This window comes from Impatiens glandulifera, chromosome 2, assembly GCF_907164915.1.
Source record: "Impatiens glandulifera chromosome 2, dImpGla2.1, whole genome shotgun sequence".
Lineage (NCBI taxonomy): Eukaryota > Viridiplantae > Streptophyta > Magnoliopsida > Ericales > Balsaminaceae > Impatiens > Impatiens glandulifera.
The window spans coordinates 65,823,196-65,836,049 of NC_061863.1; the positions used below are offsets into that span (position 1 = coordinate 65,823,196).

General features: G+C 28.4%; 1 protein-coding gene across 1 annotated transcript; it reads left to right on the forward strand.

The window, feature by feature from the left end:
- Positions 1-1,926: 1,926 nt before the first annotated feature.
- On the forward strand, positions 1,927-7,935 carry LOC124925246 (G-type lectin S-receptor-like serine/threonine-protein kinase LECRK2). The gene is made up of 2 exons (XM_047465216.1): positions 1,927-2,004; positions 6,436-7,935. Exons 1-2 carry the CDS (start codon positions 1,927-1,929, stop codon positions 7,933-7,935), a joined length of 1,578 nt encoding a protein of 525 aa, XP_047321172.1.
- Positions 7,936-12,854: the final 4,919 nt, after the last annotated feature.

A 12,854-nucleotide genomic window follows, 5' to 3' on the forward strand; every position in this document is an offset into this window, starting at 1 on the left:
CCACCGCTCTTTGTTTTGTATGCATATAGTATTTTTCTCCTGCCAAGAAAAATACTATCAATAAAAACATCGAGAGAGTTCAGAGTTGGTAGAATGAACCCCTTACCCAATTACTATTGTTCTGAATATGTACAATGGCAAATAAGGCCATGCCTGAGACCAGTGTCCAAGTGGAGATGTACTAGTAAAAATAGTCAATTATGCTTCTCTTCCTAGCCCTGAAAACCTAAAGTTGAGCATCGTGCATAAATAGTCGTAGTCGACTCGGGCAAGTCGTGTTAGACTTTCAATCGTGTCGTGTCTTGACTCACTCAAAAATAGACTTAAGTCATGTGATTAATTGTGTTTATTTCGTTTCATGTGTATATTTGTGCTCGTGTCGTGTCCGTGTCGACTCGTGACCGTGCTAACATCGTATAAACTCACAACAGTATCGTGATCATGTTGTCTTGTGCTTGTGTCGTGTTTAATCCACGATCCGAGTGAGATAATATTGTATTGTGTCGTTTCGTACTAATATTGTGTTGAATCGAGTCGATTTGTGTTCATCCAGTAATTGTCCAACTCTATAATCGCATAGTTTATACTCTAAGAATATTTTTACTACTATTTACACCTGGTTCGGTTTCAAAAAATATTCGCGAAACACCATTTATACCATTTAAAAAATAAAATCTAAGATTAATTATGTCAAATGATGTTTTATGTAGTATATTAAAAAATTATATTATTAAAAAAATAAATTTAAAAATCTTATAATTGTTTTTTTGTCTTTTTTTTTTTAATATTTTCATGATTTTTACTTTAAATTAAGATTTTCTAAATTAGAATTGATATTTAGTCTCTTAAAAATTGGATAAAATATAAATAATTATTTTTTCAAAAAAATAATATGAATTATAAATAAATATATTAATAATATTATAAATTTAGTTGTGTTTATTAATGTTGCAGAAATAACTCAAATAATATTTAGGAAGAATATCAATTTTATTTATAAAGTTGGAATGAGGTGTCAAATTTATTTATAAAGTTGTAAAATTCTATTTTTATATATAAAGTTGTCAAAAAATGTCAAAAATAAATAAGATAATGGAAGCTATCTAACGAGGTTAGATTTGTATCTACGTGGCATCCACATATATATTTTTTTAAACTATTTTTCTTTTTTTCATTTCAAACAAACTTAAATACAATAAATAAATAAATAAATAAAATTATTTTTGTCTTTTTTTTTTTTACAGATCACCAGAGCGGCCCATTGCGGACCTCTTTACCAGCAAGGTATTCCTACGACGATATCTCTACACAAATTCTTCCGACGATATCTCTGACAACTCTTTCTCTACACGATTCAGTTCCACCGGAGACTTCCCCCTCTCCTCTTCAACCGCCGCCTATTCCCTAGATTCATCCTTAGCCTCCTTGTTCTTCTTCTACCACATTTAGATTTTGAGAGGCAATGTCAATGTTCGAATTGTGCTACCTTTTTTTTCTTCACAATTACTGCTCTAGGATCCTTTGGCTGAACAGGAAGTGGGTCTGGTACTAAGAATGATGGAACAGTAGTCAAGTGATTATCCGGTTCATACAATAGACAAATTGATTCGGATATTACCGATACAGTTGATGGCAGTTGCGGTTGTGGAGATTTTGGCTGAACTTTAACAACTTCCCGAAGTCAAAGAAGAAGTGTCCGCCCTTTGTGACGGAAACAACATTCTTCCCTTTATTAACTAGTCCCACACGCACTTCGTCCTCTTTTTGCATATCGAGTATGTTTGATGAATTCAAAACTGTTGGATTCTATATTTGTAAAACAGAAGGAAGATGCTCCTTCTGTAACTATACTAAATCGTCACGACCAAGCCTTAATTTGATGTCCATGAGGTGACTTTGGAATCGAGAGGGCCCGGAAAATCTACGATGACTATTGATGAAGAAGCGACGACGACGACTAGTGGTGAAGAGGAAAAGGTCGGCGACGCGGCGGTTGTTGGTGAAGTAAAAAAAAAGATTACAGAGTTAGGTTTGTTTCAAATGAAAAATAAAAGTTTAAAATATATATAATATATAAGTGGATGCCACGTGGATACAAATCTAACCGGTTAGATGGTTTTCGTTATCTTATTTATTTTTGACACTTTTTTACAACTTTATATATAAAAATAAAATTTTATAATTTTATAAATAAATTTGACACATCGTTCCAACTTTATAAATAAAATTAACATTCTTCCCAATAATATCTATATCATCTTAATCAACTACCCAAAAAAAAACACCACAATTCACATAGGAAACTACTTACAAAGGAATTAACCACCAAAAAAAACACCACAATTCACATAGGAAACTACTTACAAAGGAATTAACCACCAACAAAATTTAGAATGATAAATAATAGTTCAACTAAGAAAAGTTTTAATAATAATATACAGTTGTAAGTTAAGTGTTAGAGTCATTCAAATATTATATTCTCACCTAAGGTGCTACAAAATTTGATATCATGTATTTTTAATTAATATATATATATATATAATTTTAAAACAATAATCATATTATTTTTTAAGAAATTAATTCTCAATTTAAATAAGAGTTACGTATAAAAGAAATTATAAAATAAAATAAACAATATTAAAATAATTAAATAAGAATCTAGAGGTTAAATAATATTATAAATTTACATCAACTTTTTTTAGAGATATATGTATATTAAAAATGAAAATAATCGTTTAAACACAACAACAAATTATAATATGAAAAGAAAAAATAATAAATAATAATAAACGGTACTAAATAAATTATTGAGCTCGTAAATTCTCAAAAAGAACTTTTAACTCTCCAAAAAACTTTACTGACTTTCTTAAATGAATCTCAGAAAACGTCATAATAATAATATTATGAATGATACGTATCAGATAACTACGCACGATCTCTCTAAAATCAGATAGTTCATAAAAAATAATTTGAATGATAACTCAAATATGTAAAAGACTCCAAATCTAGTCACCCTTCGACATTGTAAAAAGTAAGTAAGTTGTCAATTCAAATTTTCGTGACCAATGACGAATCCAGTATTTTCTTTTTCTCTAGGCTATAAAAATTATATGTATTATACTATTACGGGTAATAAGTGAGCATATTAATCAAATTAATACACGAATACCCATACTAAAATAAAATAAATTTAAAAAATTTAAAAAGTGATAAAAATACTCGATTTAAATAACAAATTTATATATTTAAAATTATATAGTTGAAGAGAATTTAGGTTAAGGAAATGTGACAAGTTAAATTAATTATGTGGGAAGATTAATTATATAAATAAAAAATATATAAAAATATAGTTTAGTATATTTCAGCATAGTTTACATAAAAATATAAGAAAAAAACATAAAACGTCACCAAGAACAAATTATCATGTGAGTAGACACTCAGAAAGTCGATTATAAATATTAATTATAAATATTGATGCATATAAAACCGTTTTAGAAATATAAATAATACATCAATTTCCAAATGAATGACTTGATATATTCAACTAGTTTGTTATAGTGTCGAATATATATTTTATAATCGATTTAATTTTTGTTTTTTAAAATTTCTTTGTTTAAATAACCTAACAAATCAATATACTGTTTTAACTTGTTTTGAATAGCAATTGAATAGTTTTTTATCGGATATTTCTCAATAAAAAAAATACTCACGACTAGTCATAATACAACATTTTTCATGCACATATCATCCGTAAAAATTTTACCGTGAATAACGCTCATTTCAAAGAACAAAATCTTGGATGAAATATTCGACTTTCAAAGTTATTCCCAACAAAAAATATATGGAATCATCTTAGCGAACCACTTATAAAAATGCCCCACATAAACTATTCATATATTGCCAACGTATAACGTCTTGTTCAAATAGGGACACTTATTTGCGTCCTACCAAAAGTAACTCTATTATGGGACAAAGTCTCCATAATATTTAATCTCCTTTTATATATAATTCGGTTAGCGAAACCACTAGACCGATGATCAAACATGTCATTAATTGTGAAATTTCTACTTATAACAATTGAAGTAAGTTTATGATACGTCATAATAAATAGATTTTTGATACTACACTAAATATCGTCTCAAAAACAAATTTACAATAATTAAATTCTAATTAAGAATATTCAGAAATCTTTTAATTTTTTTAAGGTGATTCTAAAAGTTAGTAACGATGAGTGGTGAACTAAATTAAGTCGAACAAACCAATCAAACAGTATAAAAAATTCATTACCAAATATTTTAAGTGAGAGTGAAAATTATAATTGACATCGAAAAATGTTCTATCAAATTATAACTTATTATATATCTATAATAAAGTTGATATTAGGGATTAATAAACGTTTCTTAAAGCATATATTTGGTATAGCTATGTATTTTTATAGATATAATTTTTTTTAAAGAAAGACAAATTTTTTTTATTAAATTGTGACACGATATTCCCAGACAAATATTTTACCAATATAAATAAAATTGTAACATTATATAACATAAATTCAACATAAGACCATCTTCAACCCACAAACTCATTCTCAAACTCAAAATGCAGTAAACATCATATCAAACAGTAATTTATCTCCAACCCCAAAACTTATTTCCAAACCCAAAAAAATATTCTTAGAATATTCCTTTTTTACACTAACTTTTTAACCTTATTAATATTATCTATATATTTATCAACTTCACATATTTAACCCCAATCTTTTCTTATTCATTTAATAAAATTAATTATATATCAATAATTCATACATAACAAAAATAATTAAATAATACATTTAAATAAACAAACATAAAATATTAAAACAAACATTATTAATAAAAACAATAAATTTATATGATTATTCGTAACTATAAAATAAATTATCAAATATAAATAAATTAGATAAAATTTTAAATATAATATAATTTAATGATTTAACTATACATTTAAAAATATTATAACTTTTATCTTAAAAAGAAAAAAAAAATTTAAGTCTTAATTTTGATTATAGATATATAAGGTTATATATATAAAAATTAAAAAAAAAATAGATTGAGGGCCATTTTGAAAAAATGGTCAAAATGGGTGAATGAACAGTGCAAACGCATGCATGCGTTGGCTGGAGGAGAGACACGTCCAAACGCATTTTGGGTTTGCGAATGGTGTCCGGTTGGAGTGAAAAGGGGCACGCATAATGGGATTTGCGTGCCCATTGGAGATGTCCAACGAAACTATACAAAAGTGGAAAACACCATAAGTTCACAAAAGTATAAACAAACATTTCATAACAGCTAAAATTTCAACATACAATAATTAAAACTAATCCTCCTACATATGAAATAATATTTAAGATTAATCTTCTTTTGAATTTGTTGGTCATGTCGTGGACCATTGCGGGGACTACTGGGAAACATGACAAACTAAGGGTCTTGAAGATGGGCCGGAGAGTGGGTGAAGATCTAACTTTAAAAAAAAATACCCTGGTCCGTTTTTTAATAAAATAATTGTATTGAAAAAGGTACATGTAGTACCAATCATTAAGCAAAATAAAGAGCTATTTATTTTGGATTTTTACTGTTTTTTTTTTTCCTAAAACCCAGTTTGATTATTGTTTAATAATAAAAATATCTTAACTTTTTTTCCTCTATTTTGAAAAATAATTAAATAACTTTAATAATAGATAGATAAAAAGAGTGATTAGATCGATGAAGTGATAATTGAGTTTTGAGATAAAATCCGAATAAGGTCAAAGTATTAGGATACCATGTAATAATTCATTCATGAGTTTCACAAAACAAAAATGAACACGTCTTAGAAAACTCTGAGCCATAATAACCAAAAATCAAACTAATCCCAAAAGAAGATGTTAGTAGTCGTCACTATCACTGAATCTTCTTCTAATAGGACAGTTGACGGTTTCTCCATCCGACCAATACATCACGAGTTTGTCAGTTGTAGAATTTGTGGCATCATTAATTGAAGGCAAAGGCAACAAGTCAATGCCTCTTCCTATCTGGGTTGGGTGTTTAAATTCACCATCTTTCGATTGTGTTCTCAATCTTTAATTAGATAAAACAATGGGTTTATGGAGAAATTCCATTTTATCCTCACTTCTTCTTCTTTTGGCATGCAAAATTACAACTTCAGAAGCTCAAAGTGTTAGTAACGGAGGAGGAGGAGATGGCACAGTACAAGTTGGTGCATTCTTAACCGCCACCGAGGAGGATTCGTCCCCTTGGCTCTCGTCTTCCGGGGATTTCTCCTTCGGGTTTCACAAACTTGAGAGCCAACCCAACCTTTTCCTTCTCTCAATATAACCTTTTCCTGGTACTTAGACTATGAAAGTAGCGCGGGCTGGTCCTCATTTCCCCTAATCAAAGTGGGATTTTGCTTGTGTCAAAGCCCATCATTGGCACGGTTTCCCATGGAATCTTGGACAACAACGGCAACTTCATGGTTGTCAACCTGAATTCTGAAACTTTATGGGGGAGTTTCAATCATTCAACCGACACCATATTGCCCGGGCAGACGCTGCCGTTATCTTCTGCCTATCTGTACTCCAGAAAAGCAGAGGATAATTTCTCTCAGGGCAGATTCAGGCTCAGATTAGACGAAAATGGCAATCTTGTATTGCGGATGATCAACATACCGAGCTCTTTCAGAACCGAACCTTACCTTACCCATGCATCCGGCTTGAATGAAACAAGTGACATTCGAGGGCTTAACTTCAATGAATCAGGCCATCTGTTCATCTCATATGGTGATCACGGGAAAGATTTAATCTTTCTACAAGAGGAGGAAGGGAACAGAGGCGCCGGAGAAGGGTTTTATTACTACAGAGCAACTCTTGATTCTGATGGGGTGTTCGCCGTGTATCGATGGCGGAATGAAGAACCTACATGGAAAGTGGTCTGGCAGATTCCAAAAGACATTTGTTTGACCGATCCTACGTATTCAGGCAGCGGTGTTTGTGGATTCAACAGAATTTGTCGTCTAAACGTGAACAGCCGACCCGATTGTCAGTGTCCGAGACCATTCACTCAGGACGATCCAGACGACGATTACAGAAGCTGCGTTCCTGGCTTTATCCAATCATGCGGGAATGGAACCTATTTTCCTGATGACTACGATTTCTACACCCAAATCAACATTGATTGGCCATTAAGTGATTATGAGGTATTGCAGCCTTACACTGAAGAAACATGCAAGCAGGATTGCTTAAACGACTGTATGTGTGCTGTCGCCGTTCATCGTACAGACAATTATAGCTGGAAGAAGAAGTTGCCACTCTCTAATGGCAGAGTTTCTCCATCTGTTAATAGAAAGACATTCATCAAATTCAGCAAGAAGAACAACACAAATTCTTCTTCTCCTCACCCGGATACTGTCGGCCGCCGGAAGAACGACGACGCTCTTATCCTTCTTATATCCCTCTTTCTCGGGGGGTCGGGTTTAGTCAATGTCGTACTCTTCGTCGCCATCTCTATTACGGATTTTCTCATCTACAACAAGAAAATATTGTCACGGGCAAAAGAATTAGGAGACAACGACATTTTGGATAAACACTTACGTTGTTTCACTTACAGAGAACTCGAGGCTGCCACCGACAGTTTCAAGGAAGAAGCTGGACGCGGCTCGTTCGGCATTGTATACAAAGGCGTGTTGAAAACGAAAACGGGTCATTTGGAACCTATCGCGGTCAAGAAACTAGATAGAATCGTGCAAGACATCGACCTTGAATTCAAAACCGAAGTGAATGTGATCGGACAAACCCATCACAAGAATTTGGTAAGATTGGTCGGGTATTGTTCCGAGGGGGAGAATCGACTATTGGTTTACGAATACCTCAGAAACGGGTCGCTAGCAGGTTTCCTTTTCGGCGAATTGAAGCTATTGGTTTAGGAACATGGTGAAGGCGGATGTGTACAGTTTCGGCGTGCAATTGTTGGAGATCGTTTGTTGTCGTCGAAGCGTAGAGATGAAGGAGGAGGAAGAAGGGAAGGCAATATTGGGTTTATGATTGTTATGTTGAAGGGAAGTTGGATGAATTGGTTTGGAATGATTCGGAGGCCATGAGTGATTTGAAGAAGGTGAAGAAGTTTATAATGGTTGGTCTTTGGTGCATACAAGAAGACCCTTCTTTAAGGCCTAACATGAAGTTGGTTGTCTTGATGCTTGAAGGAATTATTGAAATCCATCTCCATTCAGCACTAAATAGTTACTAAATCCATTTATTTCTAAATTTTATTAACCGTTATACTTTTTTTTAATAAAGGGTGGTTGTTGTTAGTGTAAGGCATGAAAATAATTTTATACTTGTGAATTTGTTTGAATGTTAATAACTTTAGTTATTCAATGCGAAAACAAAACGGACAAACATGTTATTAATCTTTAAAGAACAATATATGAAGTATTCGCTACCTAAATTTGTAAAAAAATGCATGACAAAATACCTTATTTTTTGATAAATTATAACAACTATTAATAAAAATAAAAAGACGTAAAAAAAAAAAAAAAAGGACATTTGGAATGAAGAAACAAAATAATGTCCAAAACTTAAATTTCATTCTTTTATTAACTACTTTAAGATTATGACAAATGATGATGATTGATGATGGGGATATTTAAAGTTAATATTTATGATTTATGTAGTATATTGAATAAATAATCTAATATTGAATAATTAATGAAAAATCTTAAAAAATAAGTAATACTCTAGTAACTTAGGATTTTTTAGAATAAATCTTGTCTAACACATCTATACATGAACTCCATCTTGATAGTTCTTCGAGAGATTGTGGATTTTTTTTTGGGATAAAATCTATATGAAGATTTTGAGGTTATCTATATTTTTTAATAGTTGTCTTTAAATATAATTTTCTCTTTGTAATCTTTTTATTTTGTTTTGTTTGTATGAAATTAAAAGTTTGTTTTAAAATATATATATATATATATATATATATATATATATATAAAAGAGAGATTGTCATTGCTTAAAAAAAAATATGTTGTTATTTAATATTGACATGTATTAAAAATAATTATAAGACCATTTTTATATGAGAACAAAATACATAAAAAAAATTATAGTAATATATATATATATAATATTTGTGAAATTCAGCATTTACAAAATAAAATGAAAGAATAAAATTATTTCGTTAGTCTGTATTCTTACAAAAACAGTAAAATAAATAAATAAAAACTTTCAAATACAAATAGTTTAATATAAAAAAAAAAATCAGAGTTATTTTTGTTGATAGTACAAAAATCAGGGTTATTTTTACTTTTTGTTTTTTAATCTTGAAACATGAAAAATAAAATTGAGAATGAAATATATATTGGTTGAGATTCAAATAGCCACTTAAAAATAATCAATTTAAAATAAATGATATTACATCTGTCCATAAAGAAAGTCCTATATATTGTAGAAAAAAAAGATTACATAAATATTGTGATATAATTTATAATTAATTATAACATTCAACTTTTTAATTTTTATTCTAACCGCTTTCTTTAATTTATCATAGAATGATTTTCAAAATTTTATCAATTTTTTTCTTTAATTTTGGGTTGTGTCTAGGCTAATTGTTATTTTTTTTAGTTTTAATTTAATTTCAGATTGTTATACATTATATCTAACTTTTGCTCCTTATTTATTAAATAAATCTCAAATATTTTTTAATGTAATTAAATTTAAAAGATATACACTGTTATTTATTTAAATATATTTTAATATTTAACTTTAAGTTTATTAATTACTTTTTAAAAAACAAAATCATTTTTAAGTCAATATTTAATTTAATAATATATTTTATGTAATAGTATTATAAATGAAAATAAAATATTTATTAACTATTTAAAACATATAAAATATAATAAATTATTAAAATTTATTTTATTTTATATAAATTTTTAAAAAATAATAATTTAATTATTATTTTTATTTACCTATTATTAATTAATTTTTTAACATGCTAAAATATTTTATGATAAAAATTTAACATGTATAATGACATTTTAAATTAATTATTTAACAAATATTTAAAATAAATATTATTTTTTTTGTTTTGATATTTAAAACTATTAACTATTCTTATAAATATATAAAATTTAATATATATATATATATATTCAAATATCAAAATAATATTTTTTAAAGTATGATGTATTTGAGACCTATTTGATAATAATAATAATATATAGGTAATATAATAATTAAATAAAAAATAGTAAGAAAAAATATAACTAATTATTTTATATATATTATCCAAAGTTTTTAAATTAAAATATAAATAGTAACTGTAATCCTTGTTTTTATAAAAACAAGTTTAAATTAAAAAAAAAAAAAAAGAAGATTTAATTGTGTTAATATTAGTTGTTTATCAATTTATTTAATAAAAAAATGTTACTTATTATAATAAATTGATTGTTTATCCATTTATTACTATTAGTAATAAGTAACTAATTTATTAAAAAAGTTATTTTTTATTTAATTATTGAATATTTTTAAAAATGGATTTTTATCACAATTACTTTTTAAAATATTTAAAGTAAAAAGTAAAAATAAGTTTTTTTTAACTAATAATTTAATATTTACCTATTATTAATTAATTTTTTAAGATGATAAAAGTCTAACATGTATAATGACATTTTAAACTAATTATGTATCAATAATTTATAATAAAATATTAATATATTTAATAAGATATTGATATTATTTTTTTTTTTATATTTTAAAACTATTAAGTATTCTTATAAACATATAAAATATAATAAATACATAATAATATATATATATATATATTCAAATATCAAAATAATATATATAACACTATATTTTAAATAGTTCATAAATATTTATTATTTTTATTTATAATATTATTTTATAACAAAAAATATATATATTATTAAATTAAATATTGAATAAAATAAATAAATAAATAATGTTTATTCAAAATATATTAAAAGAATTAAAAATAACTGAAAATAAAATATTTAAATTAAAAAAAAATATATTAATTTGTTTTTTAATTTGTGATATTGTTTAAAATAGGAGTTATTTGAGACTTATTTGATAAAAAGAATATATATATATAATATTGGGGGTTTATCAATTTATTGATTATAATTAATCAAAAAGGAAAAAAGTTATTTCTTATTAAATCTTTTTAAGAATTGATATTTATCAAAATTACTTTTTAAAATATTTAAAATAAAAAATAAAAAATATTTTTTTACATTTATTATAAAAAGAAATTTTTAAATATTTAAAGTAAAAAGTATAAATATTTTTTATATTTATTATAAAAAAATATTATTAAATTAAATAAATATTATTTTATTTTATTTTATTTTGGTGAAAAGTGAATTAAAAAAATATCACTTTTTTTTGGTCAAACACATTTTTTTCATTGTGATTTTTTATAAATAAATAAAAATTAATTTTGATACAATATAAAAAAAATCATATATATGTTAAAAGTTTTTCATTTAAAAATAAATAAAGATAAGAACCATATTTTAAAAATGAGGATTAATTAGTTGCGGTTCATACAACATGCATTGGCCGCAGCCTAATTAATGAGAAAAGTACAAACAAAATCGCGCGATCAGTTTTCCTGAATCCTACGGTGCTTAAGAGGAGGCTCCTCCACTGAATTCTCACTGTTTTCCGGTAAAGTCACCGGCGCCGGCGGTTGCTTTCTTTGAGTAACTTTCATCTTTCTGAGCTGCTTAGAATGGTGACTCTTGTGACCACCCAATGCTTGACTAGTAGGAAATGATATCCCACACTCACCACAATAGAACTTCAGTGGGTGCGGTCCTTCATAACCAAAAAGTGTTTTTCTGCTGATACTGTCCAGTTGAAGGTCGCGAAAGCCTGTTCCGTTCCACACACTAGTCTCATAAAACTTGTTCATCATATCACCAGAGGAGGAATTGTTAGGAGTAACACTGTTTTGAGCTGGTTTGGGAATCGAATTATTAAGAAAGGATCCCAGGAATGGTAGATCGGATTCATGAAGCTGGAAAAATGCCTGTTGTTGATTCCCAACTCGATGAAAACCGTCGGAATTGGTTTGGAGATTAGAACCCATGCCACCGATATGACTCATGTTCTGGTTGATAAATGGCTGTTGTTGATTCCCAGCTGGAAGAAAACCGTCGGAATTGGTTTGGAGATTAGAACCCAGGCCACCGAAATGACTCATGTTCTGGTTGATAAATGGCTGTTGTTGATTCCCAGCTGGAAGGATACCGTTGGAATTGGTTTGGAGATTAGAACCCATGCCATTGAAATGACTCATGTTCTGGTTGATAAATGGCTGTTGTTGATTCCCAGCTGGAAGGAAACCGTCGGAATTGGTTTGGAGATTAGAACCCATGCCATTGAAATGACTCATGTTCTGGTTGATAGATGGCTGTTGTTGATTCCCAGCTGGAAGAAAACCATCGGAATTGGTTTGGAGATTAGAACCCATGCCATTGAAATGACTCATGTTCTGGTTGATAGATGGCTGTTGTTGATTCCCAGCTGGAAGAAAACCATCGGAATTGGTTTGGAGATTAGAACCCATGCCACTGAAATGACTCATGTTCTGGTTGATAAATGGCTGTTGTTGATTCCCAGCTGGAAGAAAACCATCGGAATTGGTTTGGAGATTAGAACCCATGCCATCGAAATGACTCATTCTCTGGTTGATAAATGGCTGTTGTTGATTCCTAGCTGGAAGAAAACCGCTGGACTTGGTTAGGAGATTAGAACCCATGCCATCGAAATGACTCATGTTCTGGTTTATAGATGGCTGTTGTTGATT